The sequence below is a fragment of the Cherax quadricarinatus genome, chromosome 30 (assembly GCF_038502225.1).
Source record: "Cherax quadricarinatus isolate ZL_2023a chromosome 30, ASM3850222v1, whole genome shotgun sequence".
NCBI classification, from domain to species: domain Eukaryota; kingdom Metazoa; phylum Arthropoda; class Malacostraca; order Decapoda; family Parastacidae; genus Cherax; species Cherax quadricarinatus.
In genome coordinates, this window is record NC_091321.1 from 20,666,299 (window position 1) to 20,687,079 (window position 20,781).

A 20,781-nucleotide genomic window follows, 5' to 3' on the forward strand; every position below is an offset into this window, starting at 1 on the left:
CTATAAAGGTGAAATAACTATCAATATGAGCAATACAATAATCCTTAGAAACAGCATACCACTCTGTGTCATACATTATTTTTTTATCAACACACAACATATGTTTTAGTCAATCAGCAACATGAAAGCCTCCATGCCTGCATTTCCTTTAATATTCTGAAAACAGGGATCTACTTTTCCATTTGGTTCCTCAAGAATAACACAATCTTTTACTTCGCTTCCTTTAAATAAAAAAAATACTGGAGGAGGCACTAGTATGATATGCTGTTGGAGTGTGAGCAGCAGTAACACTTACGAAGGGATTCAAGGAAACATGTTTGTTGAATTTGAGGTCAGAAGTACAGTACCCATACGCAGAAGAATGGACGGGGATACTGTAATTTGGAGGGGCATCTGAGCTATAATATCAACGTGCCTTTGGCAAGACGGTGATAGAGTGAGTGATGGTGAGCACGTTTCTTCTTTTTCAGGTCACCCTGCCTCAGTGGGAGACGGCCAGTGTGTTAATAATAATGTGCTGATCAGGGGCTGCATGATGATATAGGTAAAAGAGGTCTGCAAGCTTGTCTATGCAGTAATCAAAGGTAGTCCCTGGTTTACTGTGTTCTGCCTATCTCACAAACATTCAGACAAAAGCTATAGGCACATTTATACAAATTCTAGTCACAGATTATATTAAAAATTCATCTTTTACATTTAAAGTCTGGAACACAAGCTGGACACTTAACAGGATCACTACTGTACACTGCTCACTCATACTGCAGCATTACATCAACAAAACAAAAGTCATTCTCCAGCTTTTTTACAGCTTTACTTGCTAGCTGCACCTTATTTTTGTCTTGAAGTGATTAATGTCATTGCTAATATGGACATGATGTGGTCTTTTATAGCAAACACAAAGAAAATGGAGAGAAAAGATAAGGGAAAGGAGCAAGGCAGACAGGAGAAAAGATTATTAGTCCAAACATAAATAAGAGATAGTGCAGACATTTTATAAGAAAACCAGTAAATATTTTTCTTTTAATACACCAGCCATATCCCACCAAGGCAGGGTGACCTAAAAAGAAAAATGAAAGTTTTTCTTTTTAAATTTAATAATTTATACAGGAAAGGGGGTTACTAGCTCCTTGCTCCTGGCATTCTGGTTGCCTCTTATGACACGCATGGCTTACAGAGGAAGAATTCTTTTTCACTTCTCCATGGAAATATGCTAATTTAATTTTGCATATGACAACTGGACACTAAAATCAGATGAGAGGATATCAAACATTATCAAATTAAACTTGTGCAAGTCTCACTATGGTAAATTAATAAAACAACATGACATTTTATAGTGTCTCACTTGTTGAGTGGCTCCCAGGTGTTCATGACTCGCAAGTCACGATTGTCACGTAACTCCTCCCAGTTGGTCTTGTCGGTTGCTGGGTCAATGTCCATTTGTTGCAGTGCTTCAACCAACTGACTGTGAGAACTTATCTGACAAAAAAAATTGTTGTTTTTACTATATTTTGACAATAACACTGTCTAGTAAGTGCTATTGTCAATATTTTCTTTATTATAGTTATATAAGCTATGCTGTTATTAAATATTACCATCATTAAGATTTCTATCTCACTAATATTTTCATTCATATCTTACTTCTAATAAGATTTAAGAGTCAACATAGTGTATTTTTTTTAACTCATCATACATCTTCCAACAAGGTCGACTGACCCATAAAAATGAAACACTTTTATCATTGTTCATTTAAATGCTGTCATGCCAAAAGTGTGCTGACATCACAATTTAGATGACCCTGCAAGTTGTAACATCCTCATCTCTCCTTCAGAGTGCAGGCACTGCCCTTCCCACCTCTAGGATTAAAGTCTGGCAAACTGATTTCCCTGAATACCTTCATACCTTGCTCACACTCCAACATTACATTCATTAAAAACCATTTCTCTACACACAGTGATCTAACATCCTAATATGAGCCTGCTGGATGCTCAAACCCTTAACACTCAAAGCCTCCTTTACCCCCTCCTTCAACCATTCCTGAAATGACCCCCTACCCCTTTTACCTTTCACCCTAGATTTATTATTATACTCAAGGGGGAAGTGCTAAACCCATAGGTTTACACAGCACCTGTGGGGGGAATGTGGAAGGTATTCAAGTTTAATTCAGGGAACTGGGGCACAGATCCAATTCCCTAAAATCAAGAGCCCCTCACTAGTTTCAAGGAGCCTTCCTTGAGGGGACCATGGATTTATACACCCTCTTCATGATCCTATCCCTCAACATCCCTAAACCATCTTAGTATAAATGGCAGGTAGGCATCAAAAACAGTGCTAAATGTATTAAGTGATTTGACAGAAGGTGGCATTTAAGCATCCAAAACAGAGCCAGATGTATTGATTATTCTAAAGAAGATTGATTCTTAAGTAATAAGTGTCAGGTAGGCATCCACAACAGAAATAAATATGTTACAAGATTTATATAATCACTGGTAAAATTATCAACAAAATAACAAAAAAAGGCACAATACCGTGACTGGAACGATACACAAATAACCCGCACATAAAAGAGAGAAGCTTACGACGACGTTTCAGTCCGACTTGGACCATTTACAAAGTCACACTTTGTAAATGGTCCAAGTCGGACAAAAACGTCGTCGTATGCTTCTCTCTTTTATGAGCGGATTATTTGTTTATCAACAAAATGTTAGGCAAATAAACCCAAAAACTACCAAAGGGATTTATTATAGCCAAGTTTCACTCACCAGGAGTTATGTCCTTGTATCATTTGTATTGCTTGACAGTGCCACTGGCAAGGAAAATATGGCTGTAATGTCTGTAGTTGCTCGTATCAGGTTTACCTAACATTTTGTGATTTGATAAAAAAAATAATATGATTCTTTGGTTGCAAATGGTATTTACGCATCCAAAGCAGAGCTAGATACATTAAGTGATTCTAGAGTTGCAGGCAATAGGAAGGCATCCAAAACAGAGCAAGAAAACATTAAGTGATGGGACAGTATGTTGATTGCAGTTTTAAGTGAGACGTAGGCATGTACTATAGCACTAGATGCATTAAGTAAAACCTTAACTATAGTAGTACTCACTTCCAGAGTTAGCTCCATCAGCATCTGCTCAGCGGTCACTGTGGCAAAATGGAGGGAATTATTTAATCTTTCTCTGAATTCCACAAACTCAGGAATTCTAGTCAGTGATCCATATTTATATGAAGATATTAGTGGATCTGAGGTCTGAAAATAAAGTAAAAAAAAAAAAAATTTAGAAAAACTGAAAGGAATAAGATCCAGCATTTTTTGTTTTAATTATATGAAACATTACACAATTTAATTATATACAACATTACATAATTTCAGTAATAGGGAATCTTTCTTATTCAGAAAAATGCATTTGGGGAGGATAGGGGTCTGAATGATTAAAAAACTGAAAGCAGTGCAAAAAATTCAAGAAGATACACCTCTCTCCTATTTTAACAAAGAACCTACAAATAAGATTTTCCAAATCAAAATTCAGATACTTTCAGATACTCTACTAACATGTATGTATGTATATACAGTGGTACCTTGAATTTCGAACAGCTCCCAACTCGAACAATTATGCAAGTGTATTTCTGTAAGTGCTTTTGAAAGTGTATTTTTGGGGGTCTGAAATGGACTAATCTAATTTACATTATTCCTCATGGGAACAAATTTGTTCGGTAACAGCACTTGAACAGCCTTCTGGAACGAATTTCGGCCGGTACTCGAGGTACCATTGTACTGTATAAACTCAATAGCACTAAGTGAATATATGCACTGTACTATGTAGCTTTTGACCACAGCAACAAAGGTTATCATTTAAAAAATGAATTTTATATACAAGTACAATTTGAGCTCACATCTTTGTAGTTGGCCATGAAGAACTTGAGCGTAGAGGAGAAGATTTCTGCAGCAACTGTATAGTTGGCAGAGTCGAGGGCCTGCAGAGCTAGAATGTGACCCAGAGTGTCCAACTGGATGTGTTTTAAATCGCATTTTTCATAAACTGTTTGAGAGGCGTCTGTGGCACCTAGAGAACAAATTGGAAACATATTCGTTATTAAACTAAATTCAGAGGAGAAATTTTAGAAAAAGTTTTGGTCCATTCTGGACTATAATAAGTTACAGTAGACACACATAATGAAGAAAGACAGCAGAGAGAGATTAGGTGAAGAAGTGAGAAGAAACCCAGAAGACAAGTCAGTGAAGAGGTGAGGAGGAAAGCCAGAAGACAAGTTGGTGAAGAGGTAACGAGCAAAATAAGACAAGTCTCCATCTGGAAAAGACCCATGTTGGGAATGACTTCCTGATGAATCAACTGGACTGGGTCAGAAGGAAACCAGAAGACTGTCAGGTGAAGAGGGGAGAAGAAAGGCAGAAGACAGTCAGGTGAAGAGGTGAAAGGAGAATAGAGATTCAGAGAAACTGTTTAGGTAGACTGGAGTCCTATAGATGGGGAAAGCATTCTGAAGGAAGGATTGGGATGTTGGAGTTAGAATGTGCTGTCTTCTTTGGGTTACCCTGCTGTAGTGGGAGACAGCCACTGCGTTTAACCCTTTCATTCTCAGTCCCGTAATATTACGGCTTGCAAGCCAGTGTCAGTCCTGTAATAGTACACCAAAATTGTAGTGGCTTCAAATCTTGTGGGAGAAAGTAAGTAGGCCTACATATGAGAGAATGGGTCTGAGTGGTCAGTGTGTGCAGTATAAAAAAAAATCCTGCAGCATGCAGTACATGAGAAAAAAAAAAACTCTGACCGTGTTTTTAGTTTAAAACAGCGACTTTGCAGAGCATTTTCATATGATATTTATGGTTGCATTCTCGGTTTCTTGGTCTCATTTGATAGAGTGGAAGACATATTACAGAACTAAAGATGATTTTGAATGGTTTATGGACTAAAAGTAGCAGAAATGTTTGAATTTTGCCAATGTTCAAGATTAAACAAATCATGTCATGCATCCAATACATGTCAACTGGTGGATCTAACATGCTTTCACAAATGCACTAATATTATTTATACCATTTTTACAATAATGCAGTAGCCTGCATAACAGTAAATCTTCTATTTTTTTGTGTGAATAAAAATTCAAAATGGAAAACAAGCAGGACTAATGAAGAGAGAAAATGTTATTTTAGTGCTAGGAATGTTTGCATTGTTAATTCTGGACCCTATTTTGAAATTGGCCTTCCTTGAATTGTGTATGAAATTGGCTAAATTACCAATTTCTGATCACTTTATTGGGTAGTTGGAATCGGTAAATGGGCGGTTTCTTGTACTCAAATGATAGAACAAAAGAAGTTCTAGGAAAAGAGCTGCGAGTTTGGTCAACTGGAACAATGGAATTGGTCAAAAATAGGGCTCAAAGTGGGCAAAATCGCAGAAGCTTTCCATCAAATTTCGTGCTTTTGGTGTCATTACCATTGGGGAAAGATTATCTATCATTTCATAAGAAAAAAAAAATATATATTTTTTTAAATTCTTCAACAGTGAGAACAAGTTTGGGAGCAGGAGTCTCAACAGTGAAAGGAATAAAAAAAAAAAATAATGATTTTTTAAGACACTGGCCGTCTCCCACTGACACAGGGTGACTGGAAAAAGAAAAAACATAGGTTTTTCTTCTTTTTACATCTAGTAATTTATACTGGAGAAGGGGTTACTAGCCCCTTGCTCATGGCATTTTAGTCGCCTCTTACAACATGCATGGTTTATGAAGGAAGGATTCTTCTCCACTTTCCCATAAAGAATGATAATACAGTAATATCAATATTAAAAATAATAATGTTGAAATAAAAGACTGAATATCAGACTGGAGGGAGGTATCATGGAAGAGGTAAATGCATTCAGATATTTGGGTGTGGATATGTTGACAGGTGGATATATGAAAGATGAGGTAAACCATTGAACTGATGAAGAAAAAAGGTGTGAGATGAAGAATTACAGTATTTATAAAGATTTGAACAATCAACTAAAACTAAACAATAGCAGGGGAAACCTTTTTATCTAGAGAGGAAGCAAGTTTAATGAAGTAAAAAGATAAGTTCAACTTAATACACATACAAGGGGCACAACAATCTGCATTATCACTTACCAAGCATATTATATACTTTAATAAGTAGCAATTTTAACTGGAAGTTGGCTTTAGAAATGTCTATGCCATGCTCCAAGATGGTAGCAACTTTTAGGATCAAGTGTCTGGGGTCGATGTCGCTGTTTGTTCCATCGCACTTTGACACTGCCTTAAGGTAACTGTGTGTTGCCAGGATTAAATATGCATCACCTGGTCTACAGAAAAAAATAGAAATAATTTAATTTGTTACTATTCATAGGAGTGATATATTTTGCCAAAACTCAAATGTTTAATTTTACACCTAGGAGAATATCTATGCGAGAAAGGATATGGTCGTACAGGAATATGTACAGTATATCACTAACATTTACAATACCAGAAATCTTAATCAACAAATAAAATGTTTAGTGAGCCCAACAAAAAATAAAAGTTTATGTTCAATCAATTATTGTCATTCACGAAACTCTAAAGTGTATTTTAAATATATGAAAGACGAGTAATCACCAAAAATTGAAACCTTTCTTATTAGAAGATTTTCTTACTAGTAAGTCTCATTTATTTATTATGAACATTATTGCCTCTGAGATAAGGTGCAACTTTATGACATCAATTTGTCATATTTTTCAAGAATACCTATTTAATTTCATAATTAACAAAAAAAGGCATGAACATTCACTACTTTTCTTATCATGCATCCTCTGTTAAGAAAAGTGTTCTTATCTCCCTGTTTCTCCGTGCTCTCCGCATTTGTGATCCTCAGTTCCTTGAATCAGAAATTTGCACTCTTCATAATTCATTTTCCCGTCTTGGCTACCCTTCCCATTTCATAGACTATGCCTTCTCACATGCTAAATGGACTTTCTTCTCTCCCAAACTCTCTACTCCTGGGAACTCTCCTGTCCTCTGCCTTCCTTACACTTCCAGTCTTTCTAATCTCAACAACTCTCTCTGTTCCTTAGACATCAAACTTACTCTTCACAAGACTAACACTCTTCACACTAATCTAGTTCATACCTCTCCTCCCTCTATAGATGCTCCTGGAGTCTACTTGTTCCTCCTGTCCTCTGTAGTACTTTGGAGAAACTGGCCGATCTCTTTCTGACAGATTTAGGAAGCACAAAAGTAGTGTTGGGCTTGCTGACACCAACAATGCTCTTTTCTGTCATGTCAGAGATCACAGTCATCCTATTGACTGGTCTTCTGCTAAAACTGTCTACCCTACTTCCAACTTTCACAGTCGCCGTCTGGTTGAATCCTCCCTTATACACAACTTTCCTTGTATGAATCTTAGTGTGGCTTTGTCTCTGTAGATGCCTTCCTTTCCCACTACATTGTAAAATGCTCCAAACATCAGAACACCCATGACTTAACCTGATTTTTTTTTCCCTCTTCCCCGTTCCTCTTTCTCCTTTGGGTTTTCTTTCTTCTGCCTTGGGTATTTATCCTTTATTATTATTATTCCCCTCCCCTCTGTGTTCTTGCTCCTACTCTCTGTGGGCTCCTAGCTCCCTTGCAGTGCTCCTCTTTCTTTGACTCCACTATTACTACTACTCCTACCTCCACTATTACCTCTCTTGTCCTGTCCCTGTCTGCTGGCCTATATATACTCCCTCCTTCTTTCCTTTTTGTTAGTGTGACTTTGTAAATGGTCCAAGTAGGACCGAAACATCGTCGTAAGCTCCTCATTTCTATGTGCGGGTTATTTGTGTAATTTCATAATTTATGTTGATTAATATAGACTAATGCACACAGCTTTCATGAAAGAGGATATATTATGTATTCCAACACAAATAAAAAACTAATTCACGGCAGTCAGTAACATGCTGTCACATTTACTCATTATAGAAATATGGCCTTGAAAACACTGAGCTCAACTGTGAGGCAAAATTTTCAAAGCTAAACTAGCCAAAGGATTATTCTGGAAATAAAACAAATCAATTTAGCATACCTCAACTTTCTTATAAAAAGTCAACAATAATAATGTGATTCAAGAGATATTTAAAAAATAAAACCTTTTTAAGAGCTGGGTTCACATGTTAGGTGAAAATGTGTTTTAAATAATTATGAGGTAAGGCCCTAGGGATTCACTTGGAGCATGTCATACATTCATTCACAATTACTCGTGTCTTTTGGTTCCAGTAAGGCCTATCATGTACTTGCACTCACTATAGGTTTCCGTTTCCTCTGTATGCATGTCACTGACTTATTTGTTGTGGTGGCCTGAGCCATGTGGACATCCCTACTTTGCTTGGAGCTCCAGTTGTCATCCTCATGCTGTAGTGCCAACACCAACTTACACTTTCTTTGGTTAGTTCTTTCTCTGCCAGCACTTTTTTTCCTTATGCCCCTGAAAGACTAGTGTCTGCCTCTACAATTTTTAACAGGACAGTCCTTTTTGCTCTTCTAGTATTTCTGTGGTGGCTGGTTATCTGCTATGCTTGACCCACAGACTTTATGATCACTCTTGTGTACTGGTTGACAACTGCGCTCAGAGTGAAGTAGGGGTATCCAGGATGAGCTGGCCCCCACAAAAAATCAGTAACGAAAGGAGTGAATAAATAGTGTTAACGAGTTTAAGACATAATTTAAATGGGCCTCCAGGACCCTTAACCAAATGTCTGCTTATTCAAGCACAGCTCAGCCTCCTTCATAACAAATAACCAAGCAGTCACTATATTTCTATATGACAGTTTTTAGACTTAGATAAAACTGGATACAGATGCTACAACTGGAAACTTCAATAAATTACATGAAAATTAAACATACAAGATGAGACACTATGTGGATAACTTTTCTCCTGTAACTGCACTTTAGTCTGTTTTGGATGATAAATACAGCATTAAATGATTTTACCAATTTTTGATAACCTGCTGTGTATATAGATACAAGAGCAAGCTATGGTAATAGTAGTGGTGTCCTGTCATCTGCATTTATTATAAGTATTTTTAAAGTTCCCAATGGCTTCAACACTTACTATCTTCTTTTGTAATGTAATACACTTTTCTACCTTTTTATTAATGAAGAACATTCTCAAATCCTTTTGTTATCTCTTAATCTCTCAATAAATATTTGTCACTACTTGTTCTACTTATTAATGGTGGTAGTAAATCTTCTTATCAATACTGTCACATATTTTGTAATCTTTTGTGAGGTTATTGTGCCTCCTCTTTTCCTCCACCCAATCAGTGAGGGTATATCAAATGCTTTCAGCTTTTTTTTTTTTAAAACTTGTAATTTTTTTTTAGCTGAGAAAGCCATTTTGCAGTTTTTTTTTTTTTTACTTTTTTTTATCTTATCTAATTTTTTTTTAAAGTACGTACAACACATTCCTGCCATATATAGAATGGTACCTCAGGATACGAACAGCTCAAAACGTGAACAATTACATAAGTGTATTTATGTCAGTGCTTTTGTAAGTGTATCTTTGGGGGTCTGAAACAGATTAATCTAATTTACACTATTCCTTATGGGAACAAATTTGTTCGGTATCAGCACTCGAACAGCCTTCTAAAACGAAATAAGTTCATATCCCGAGGTACCACTGTATCTCTCTTGGTCTGATGTGAGTTTGCACAGTGTGCTTCTCTATAGGTAAACTAAATTAAATACCTACCTGCAGTGCAGTATGACCCTTATGGGTTTAGTGCTCAAGTTGATTATATATATTCAACACGTTTAGTAAAATATTGTCCAATACAAACTTACTTAGTAACTTGTTGCACTCAAAAATTTTAAATGATTGGTCACCTGGCCCACAACTTCCAGACAACTGATTCAGAATTATAACAGTGATGCACAAATTGCTAATAGCAACAAGTTTTCACTGACCTGATATCTGTGTCAGCCATGTGTGAGGAGAGGTGTAACGTTTCTTTATATAAATTTACAAGTGTATCCGAGAACTCCATATGCTGTTGCGGAGTTAGAGTTTCCTGCTCTCCTAAGGCTCTTCTAAGGTGCGACCAACATAGATTGCGATAGATAGCTTCAACCTGTTAAAGAAAAATAATATGGTAAGGAAAGTGCTCATAATAAAGATATATTCTAAAACTGAATTGCATTACAGTAAGATCTCACATAAGGATGCAGCTGTGTTCCTGAAATTGGTGCTTTATGTAAAATTTCACTATGTCATATATATAAAATATATACTTGAAAAAACAGGGCTATGTACACAACACCTCCAACAAAGCCATAATTTTTAAGTGTTTATTTCATTAAAAATAATAGTTCTTGATACTTTACACTGCAAATGTGGTTACTTGCTAACCTAACACCACCATCTATCATTACCTACCAGCACTATCACCACTGAACAACACCCTCCATTGTCACTTACGGCCTACCAGCCCCATTACCTATGATCACATACCAGCACTATCATCGCCTAACACCTTCAACCATCACCCAGTATATGCTTACCGTGAAGAGGGGAATTTTCCACATGGGATCCAGCCTGGTTTTAATTTTTTATTCCACTTTACAGCATAGAGGAGGAATTTTATGAGTGAGAACCAACACAGATTCAATTTTTTCCCACAGACTGAAGCCACATTCTAATAAAAATGCTCCACCTAAAATTATGTTATGCAAGGTCTGTCTGCAAAACTGTACAAAATTCTTTCTTTTATTACTGTATTTAGTTTTCTAAATACACATTTGCTGCATAAAAAATTATACTTTTCTACACTCTTGCTACTCCTTAGCATACAATTCAAACACTGAAAATTTACAGCATATTAAAGTGATTATCATTCAAAGGGATTGACACACATTAAAATAGATCATTCTCACTTCTGTGTATGGTATATTTTTCATATTAGGCCACAGCAAAGGCAAATGTGTCTACTTGCTAATGCTTAGCAAACTGAAAATTATTTATAGAATATCAGGCATTGTCAAGAAGATGACTCTCAAGGTGACTCTTGAAGAACTGAAGATCAAAGCTGCCAAGGGAAAAAAATTGATTTCATTCTACACAATGGCTATAAAATGAAAAAAATGACAAGACTTACATCTAGTCTTGAATTAATAACAAGACTGAGAAGAGACTGTTGTGCTAGTACAGTATTAATGACAGACTATACACAAATAACCCGTACATAGGAGAGAGGAACTGACAACGACATTTTGGTCCAAAGTGGACCATTAACAAAGTCACATTTTGTAAATGGTCCAAGCTGGACTGAAATGTCATTGTAAACTACCCTCTCTCCTATGTGCAGGTTATTTGTGTATTATTCCAGTCATGATATTGTGCCTTTTTGTTCTTTAATGATAGAGTATCATCTGGTCTTGAATTAATAATAGAGACAGAGAAGAGACTGCTGCAGTAGTACAGCATTACATAAGTGCACAAGAGGAGGAAGAGGAGAAAAACGAGATGCAACTTTGTTGCTGAAACCCAATGATTCAAGATTTGATGTGAAGTCAAGTGCACTGAAGAGACGAATAGGTTTTTCTCTGAATTTCACCAAGGAACCAGGTAGAAGGTGACTGAGACTGTTGTAGAGCTGAAATATGAAAAACAGTAGAGTAAAATATATTTTGTACTGCAAAAGAATTCCCAACTCTTTGGAGGTGCTCTTGACAATTGCAGAAATGTGATGTTTACAGAATAAAATTAAGTAACAGTATAGAAGAATGTAATATATTGAGGTTAGAGATAAAAATTCTTGGAGTAAAATTTGTAGTCTGCAAGTGTTTGTGATAGGAAAAAAAAATAAGTTTCAGTAGAATTGAATTTGGCCAATTTACAATTTACTGTATTAAAATTAAAAATAAGAAAATAAGACTGCACTATGAATTTGGTGAGAGCTGCAGAAGATGGCTAATGAGTGAAGTATGAAGACAGTGCAAAGTGGAGTCATTAGCATATGAATGGATAGCATTAACTGTACTGTGAAAACCTTTAATAAATAATAATAAAATAAGGTAGGAAGGGTATCATGCAAAACCATCTACAACAACAGAGACTGATATTGTACAGGACACTGGAGAGAAAATTCAAAATTAGTTTGCAGAAAGATGGTAGAAAGTCAAAAACTTCTGAAATATTACAATGCTGTGGCAAAAGATTAACACAAAATCTCAAGGCAATGTTAATCAAACATGAAGGAATTATGAGAGGTCACAAGTAAAATGGGCCCCAAAGAATTCATGCTAGTTATAATTATCAAATTACCTCAAGAACAGATTAGGATCACAGATGTGAAGTCAAAAGGATAGTAGAAATATTGAGATGTTACCTTCAGAACAGGCTGAACTACAGTGTGTGCTACCAATGAGAGAAAAAAAATGAGGATAGCAATCAAAACAGACAAACATCACTCTAGATGCAAATTCTGAAGCCCGCTTCTTAGCATGTGAGGAGCAACACCATCTGGACAGCACAACAGCTGGTTTAGACGTTATAATAGTATACTGTTCTGAACATTTTAGCCAAAATTATTTTCTCTGGAATGTATCCCAACTTATATAAGTGAAATCTGTGGGAAAAAAACATGACTTGTGTTATGAAAAATTCCTATATTAACTTAATTTTGGAGAGAAGAGTAAGGCATAAGTAAACACAAGGGATATATTTTCCATTAAGAGTGAATCTAAGACATGGATGTAGATGTGGAAGATTAATGTGTTTATAGACTGGAATGACAGTGAAGGAATTTCTTCATTTTTGGGGTTGCCCTATCTCAGCAGGAGAGTTAGTATGTTAAGCAAAAAAAAAAGATGGGTTGTAAAGGAGGTGAAAGCTAGAGTGATAAAGAGTTTTGTCTTAGAGGATAAAAAATCTTCTATAAAGTGAGAAATATCACAATTGGTGTTTCCTGATAACAGTGCTATTAAAATAGTTAGAAAGACTATGGAAGCTGGTGTGCTTTAAACAAAAAATTCAGTTAAGAACGAGGGGAAGAGAAAAATGTAGAAGCATAATGAATGAGAAACTGGTGGTGAGACTGGAAGAAGCATGAAGGTAGTGAATGTACATACTTGGGTGTGGATGTATCAGCAGATGGGTCTATGAAGGATGAGGTAAATCACAGAATAGATGAGGGAAAGAAAGTTGCAGGAGTGTTGAGGAATCTGTGGAAAGAAAAGAGTTTATCAATTTAAACCAAAAAAAAAAAAAAAGGGAAATATGAAAGAGTGCAGTGAAATTCAGTTTTTCACATGTTTATTTGTATGTTGTGATAAGTCACTCTAGGATCCTATTGGTTTATCTGTATATTTAATGGATGTCTGTGGTTCTTTCATATATTCCTGTCCAGAGGGATGCAAGGTGGGAATATAAACTTATGAAAGAAAAATCATTCTAATTCATATACAAATGTTAATGGTGTATAGCTGTATTTCACTGTATTGAAACTGGATTGTTTTCTCAAATATTGTATGAGAAAAGCACAATAAATAAGGGGGAAGAGGGTATTATACTCTCTTATGTGCAGACTGTGAAACCAATGGTGGTGGTGGTGACGGGTGCTAAAATGAAGGGTTGTAACAGTTGAGGGGGACGACCACATGTGGGTTATGACAGTCAAGGGGCTGCATGTTGGCAAGCTAGAAAAAGTTCAAAATAGGTCTCCAAGCTACTAAAAAGAAAAGAAAAAAAAAAGGGGGATAAGAATTAAGGGGTGTTGATATGTTGCAGTTTTTTAACTGCAGTGTAGGCACACCTCTGGCAAAACAGTTATGGAGTGAATGATGATGAAAGTGTTTCTCCCACCCTAGGTGGGAGACAGTTGTGTTAAAAAAAAAAATCCTCCTGGCAGACAGAGTTAAAGAGAAGACATAACCTCTATATGCAACAACATAAAAAGAGTAGGAAACAAAGATTATCTAAGATCAAGAAGCCTTAGTATTTACAAACTAGAGGAGAAGAGACACTGAAAGAATACTAGAAAATTCTTCACAAAGTGGCAGAACAATGCAATGATATACAAGAGGTAGCAAGTACCGCAACCACTGGAAGAAAAAAAAATATTACACTAAATACCGACAATGAGACACTATAAGTTTAGCTCTACACCTTGAGCTATAAATGGACAAAAAAACTAAGTTTATTGACTACTGTGGACGAGTGTTTTCTTCCTTGGATCACCTGGCCTTGATGGGATATAGCCAATGAGTTAAAAAAATGGACCATATTCTCTATACTATTTTTTCATGTAACAAAATAATTATTACACCATTTTAATAACATTGCTCTTTTAAGCAAAGAGTCAACTTGAAAAGGCCTTCTCTAAATACAGTCCAAAAAACAGTGACAAATTTTAAATAAAATAAACATGTTAACATTGGTTTGGGATATTGGCAGTTTGGAGGGATATGTTGTGTATCTTTATATGTGTATGCTTCTAAACTGTTGTATTCTGAACACCTCTGCAAAAACAGTGATAATGTGTGAGTGTGGTGAAAGTGTTGAATGATGATGAAAGTATTTCCTTTTTGGGGATTTTCTTTCTTTTTTGGGTCACCCTGCCTCGGTGGGAGACGGCCGACTTGTTGAAAAAAACAAAAAATGTTAACATTATAAAGAATATCCCTAAAGTACCTAGGTAGTAGGTTGGTAGACAGCAACTGCCTAGGGAGGTACTACCGTCCTGCCAAGTGAGTGTAAAACGAAAGCCTGTAATTGTTTTACATTATGGTAGGATTCCTGGTGTCTTTTGTCTGTCTCATAAACATGCAAGATTTCAGGTATGTCTTGCTACTTCTACTTACACTTAGGTCACACTACACATACATATACAAGCATATATATACACACCCCTCTGGGTTTTCTTCTATTTTCTTTCTAGTTCTTGTTCTTGTTTATTTCCTCTTATCTCCACGGGGAAGTGGAACAGAATTCTTCCTCCGTAAGCCATGCGTGTTGTAAGAGGCGACTAAAATGCCGGGAGCAAGGGGCTAGTAACTCCTTCTCCCGTATAAGTTACTAAATTTAAAAAGAGAAACTTTTGTTTTTCTTTATGGGCCACCCTGCCTCGGTGGGATACGGCCGGTGTGTTGAAAGAAAGAAAGATTCCTAAAGTAATAATGCCGCAAGACACACATTGTACAAGCAAGAAAATGCATGTATTAACTATACTGAATTTGTATATGCAGAGCATTCTCCTTCATGCATACTTACATTAACTGGAATACCTTCTTCACTGAGTTGCACAATTTCCTTAATTTGTTTGAGGAAGAGACAGATCTGGTCCTTTGGCACAAGTGGAAGGAAGTTGATGATGTCACCATAGCAACACATTTTATCCCCATACCCCTGAATATACAGATGAAGGATTTCTACAAGATCACCTGCAAATGTAAAATGCTTATCTAATGCTTGTACTCTTCTCTGTTACTGAAAATGATATAATTTCCTGCATCCAAAGTTGCTTAACAAAAGCAGACTTCACAAATTACTTAAACAATAGTATCAACTGACCAGCCTTTCAACATTCCTAAAACATGTGGTCAGTATTTTCTTTATATGTATACAAATAATTAAGCTTCATACAATTAAATAAATATCTCTATCTCTAATTAAATTCTTAATGTCCTTTTACCACTGGAGAAATTTAAAGACAGATTTTTGCAATACCCTTTATAAAAACTATGACAGGAAAAGACTTACCACATAATTCACCAACACGGTCACTCATCCCATGTTGATGTAGCACTAATGCTAACTGTAGTAAACCTAAAAAAGGCCCTCTATGTTTTGTCTTTTCTACAATTGCTTTCTGTTTCATACTTCCGAGAAATGTAGAGGCTGTCACAAGAGGGTCTTCTTCACCTCTGTCCGTTTCTGTTAATTTCATCATTGCTCGTATATATTCTACGTAGTGTTGCCAGTTTTCAGGCCTGAAAAAGAAAACATGTTTAATAATTTCCATTTTTTAATTATATTTTCATTAACATTGCAAATATAAATTGGTCATCATTTTACTACTTATACTGAACCCCTGAACACAGTTATTTTATTTCAGGCAAAATAAATGCAACTCATATTAGTATAAATTTTAATAGAGAAGATTAAAGTTAAATAGTTTGGGACATTATATATATATATTTTTTTTAACATGCTGGTCATCTCCCACCAAGGCAGAGTGACCTGAAAAAGAGACACTTTCACCATCATTCACACTACTACTCTCTTGCCAGAGGCATGCAGATACAACACTTTAGATGTCCCACCAAACAGCAAATACTCCAAACCCCTCCTTTAGGGTGCAGGCACTATATTTCCCACCTCCAGGACTCGAGTCCTGAACCGTGATGTCAGTGCACTTATGACAAGACAGTGATTGAGTGAATGGTGGTGAAAGCTTCTCTCCTTTTCCAGGTAACCCTTGCCTTGGTGGGAGACACCTATTGCATTTAAAAAATTATAGCAAAAACCTAAAATATTATTAAATGTGATTCAAGATATTCTTTGCAGCAAGTGTAGCTGTCATCTATTAAATAAAATGTTTCATAAGATATCTGACTGTTCATAGTTTACAGTGTACACACAAAAAATGAAGATATAAGATGAAAGGAAATACAGCCTCTTCTCACTTAGCTACGTACTCATTTACCGACGCCTTGGACTTATGACGGGCTCTCTGACCAGTATGCATACCTAAATAATGTATATTAGAGCTGATTTCCTCTATTCTGTTTATTACAATATACAGTACACTACTGTATAAACATTTAAAAATATACCAGAAATGTTATAAATGGTGCAAACGTTACATTAAAATAATATCAAAGAAAGTTGAACACAAACCCACTACCATTATAGTATGCTCCTCACTTAGCGACAAATTCGTTTACCGATGTGGTCTTAGAAACAGATTGAGGAGAGGCTGTACATTAAACATACAAAACACAACCTTTATTTCAGTCCAACACTTACTCATCTTTAATGAGAGACTTATAAACAGAGGCTGCTGCTTCCCACTGGCAAAGTTTGGAGTGATAAGTGGCTCTTTTTAGCGCCAAGAAATTCTGTGGCTGGTGTACCACCTTCTCGGCGAGAGGCCCGTCCAGAACTGCCAATGCCTCAGCATATTTACCCTATAAATAGATCAGTTCACTTGTGCATAACTATTTATTATGTATCTCTGACATCATGTTACCCCAAGGAGCTCCCTTTTAAAAAATATGGTAGGGAGGGCTAACAGAGATAAGTCATTTTTACAACCTATTTAAAACATGATCTATGAATCTATTGTATCATACACAAGTTTTCATGCATCCTGCTGCACATGTAATCCTTTCTAAAATGTTTGTTGTATATCACTCTGTATTTCAGTGTTGTATAGCATCAATGACTTATCTCTCAAAACTTTATGATTAATACAGTTAACTTGAAAATTGCATTTGTATATTTGCCTTACAAGCCTAACATTATTAATAGCTTCTAAACCATCTAATGTATACCATTACTTTATAAAACTAAACCTGTATTACAGTAAAAAATAGAGATACGATCTCTAAGTTAACAAAGAAGTAACAAAAGTATTAACCCTTAAATGGTCCAAATAGATCGATGCTCAAATCTGTAGTGCTCCAAAAGTAGATCTATGTTTTTTTTTTACATATTTTCAAATATAAAAAAAAAAAAAAATTGTAGATAAATTTTTTTTTACACATTTTCAAATGTAAAAAAAAAAAAAGATGATGTACATTTTTTTACATACTTTCGAACGTTGAAAAAACGTATATATACGTTTGGACCGTTTAAGGGTTAAACAATAGAGAAGCATTAAATTTCACTTTACATTTATTACATTTAGTTTTTAGTAACCCTTTCACTGTCGGTGTCATATTTGTACGGGTTACAAGCCAGTGTTGGTGCCATATTAATTTGCCAAAATTCTAGTGGTTTCAAATTTAGCGGGAGAAAGCCAGTAGATCTACATGTGAGAGAATGGGTCTGTGTGGTCAGTGTGCACAGTATAAAAAAAATCCTGCAGCATGCAGTGCATAATTAGAAAAAAAAAATCCAACCGTTTTTGGTTTAAAACACCGACTTTGAGGTGTATTTTCGTATGGTACTTATGGTTGTATTCTCGTTTTCTTGGTCTCATTCGACAGAATGGAAGATATATTACAGAAATAGAGATGATTTTGATTGATTTCATGATGAAAAGTACCTTGAAATTGAGCTCAAAGTAGCAGAAATGTTTGATTTTTGCTGATATTCAAGAGTAAACAAATGACGTCAGTGTCCAGTCTAATATGCAGTCACGAATGGGTTGACATTATTTATACTGTACAATTATTACAATAATGCAGTAGTCTGCATAATGGTAAATCTATTTTTTTGTGTGAATAAAAATTCAAAATAGAAAGCAAGAGTAATATAAGAGGGGCCTGGAGACGTGACTAATGAACAGAGAAAATGTTATTTTAGTGCCAGGAATGTCTGCATTGTTCATTCTGGACCCTATTTTGAAACTGGCAACTTTTGAAATTTGTGTGAAATTGGCCAAATTGCCAATTTCTGACTTTTATTGGGTAGTTGAGATCAGTAAATGGGAGGTTTCTTGTACTCAATCGACAGAACAAATGGAGTCCTAGTGAAATAGCTATGAGTTTGGTCGATTGGTGCCTTATTATTATTATAATAAAAAAGAAGCACTAAACCACAGCGCTAGTTGACTGGTACAATGGAATTGGCCGAAAATTGCTCTCAAAGTGGGCGACATCACTGATGCGTATACATCGTCGAGACCGCTAACTTCGCAAGAGCGTAATTCCATAAGTTTTCCATCAAATTTCTTACTTTTGGTGTCATTACCAATGGAAAAAGATTCTCTATCATTTCATAAAAAATATATATTAAAACAAACACACACACACACACACAGAGTGGAACCTCAAATATCGAACTTAATCCGTTCCAGGAGGTAGTTCTAAATTCGAAAAGTCTGAAAAACGAAGCAATATTTCCCATAAGAAATAATGGAAACGAAATTAATCCATTCGAGAAACCCTAAAATATTCACAAAAAAAAAATACATTTTATAGAGATTAATTATAGTTTTACATACACACAACAAACATAGTGTTCAATTATGTATTAATAAATTTAAATAAACATATAAAATAACATTTTACTTACCTTTATTGAAGATTGGTGATGGCATCTGGAAGATGGGGAGGAGGAGAGAGGGAGTTGGGGTTAGTGTTTGGAAGGAGAATCTTCCTCCACGAGGACTTTAGGTATCAAAGCCCTCTCTGGGGTTACTTCCCTTCTGTCTTTTAATGCCATTAGGACCAGCTTGAGAGTCACTGGACCCCTGTCTCACAAAATAACTGTCCACAGTCCTCTGTTTCTGGTGCCTCTTTAACATTTCCCTAAAATGGGACATGGTTCTGTCACTGAACTTGTTGCAAAGATGGCTTGTTTCGGCTTGCTCAGGGTGGTACTTCTCCACAAACATTTGGACATCATTTCACTTCTGTATTATTTCCTTCTTCACATCTATGGTGTTTCTCACTTTCTTTACCACAGGGGTACCACTAGCAAGTTTCTTTGGGCCCATTGTAGCTTATTTCACAGTCCCACAAGCACTAAACACAATGAAATAATCGTAAAATGTTTGAATGAGAGCGCAGGTTAGTGTTCACTTAAGCATCAACAAAACCAGACTGGCTCATGGCGCCTGCATGGGGGCGCAGACAGAGCGGGCTGCCAGACAGGTCCGATACCCGGCGGTTCGAAAATAGGGGCGAGTTCGATAATAGGGACAAAATTGGTTCGATAAGCGATACTGAGAGCAAGTTTGTGAGCATGGGTCTCGACAGTGAAAGGGTTAAATTGGGAGGTAAAAGAATTCCAAAGTCAGTTATATGCATCAAGCCCCTTTAGTGTGGAAAGGCATAGGCAAATGAAAGCAGATTATATTACCTGTGTTTCTAAAATATGAAGAAAGGTCATCACTTCTGCCTCTGCTTCAATCTTACCATCTTTGACAAAATTGTTCACCATTCTCTCTGCTAATAAAAGGCTTACTTCTTTACCCTTTGGGTCACCTGACTTATGAGCCTGAAAGAGAAAATGCAAAATTTACATAAGCATTCATATACAGCATTATATATAGTACATTACACTGTATGCATTTGTTTTAACTCGTCAGCCAGTTCCTGCAGACATTGTGACCCAGGAAAGAAAAATTAATCACCAGCATTCACTCTTGCTGCCTTTCCAGAAAGGCACATGCATCATAATCCAGTGTTGAATCACCAAGCCACATTGTCCAGTGTCCACACTAAGTACTTTTGCCCTTATAGAAATATCAATGACTGTATAAAGAAATGGAGAAAAGCAGCTAATATAGACGAACTAAAGATGTATGGAAATATCAATGACTGAATAAAGAAATGGAGAAAAGCAGCAGATGAACTCAAGATGACATTATCCTAGCCCCAACGTTTTTCGTACATCTAGATTCTTCAGGAGTGTGGGTACCTCCTCTTCAGTTGCCACTGTTTGCTCTAGAATCCCTTGAGGTTGAAAATCCTCTTTAAATCTGGGTCCAGTTCTAATATTTAGAATCCTTTGCAGTTTCTCATTTATGAACAAATACCTATTCATTTTTTGACTGGTCAAGTGTCATTCACCAACATGCCCTTTTAACCATTCTCTTGTCTCAAACCATTAACTTTTGCATTTCTTCTACACTTAACACCTGGCTTTAATT

General features: G+C 36.1%; 1 protein-coding gene across 1 annotated transcript in view; it reads right to left on the reverse strand.

Annotated features, from left to right (window-relative positions):
• psidin (phagocyte signaling impaired) overlaps positions 1 to 20,781 on the reverse strand; it is a 39,360-nt gene that overhangs the window by 10,793 nt on the left and 7,786 nt on the right. Inside the window, exons 4-12 of the mRNA XM_053782081.2 lie at positions 19,989 to 20,126; positions 16,986 to 17,146; positions 15,717 to 15,946; positions 15,228 to 15,397; positions 9,926 to 10,089; positions 6,119 to 6,312; positions 3,890 to 4,059; positions 3,102 to 3,245; positions 1,343 to 1,476 (exon numbers count right to left, since the gene is read on the reverse strand). Of these exons, the coding sequence (XP_053638056.1) occupies positions 1,343 to 1,476; positions 3,102 to 3,245; positions 3,890 to 4,059; positions 6,119 to 6,312; positions 9,926 to 10,089; positions 15,228 to 15,397; positions 15,717 to 15,946; positions 16,986 to 17,146; positions 19,989 to 20,126 (1,505 nt within the window). The remainder of the gene's footprint in view (positions 1 to 1,342; positions 1,477 to 3,101; positions 3,246 to 3,889; positions 4,060 to 6,118; positions 6,313 to 9,925; positions 10,090 to 15,227; positions 15,398 to 15,716; positions 15,947 to 16,985; positions 17,147 to 19,988; positions 20,127 to 20,781) is intronic.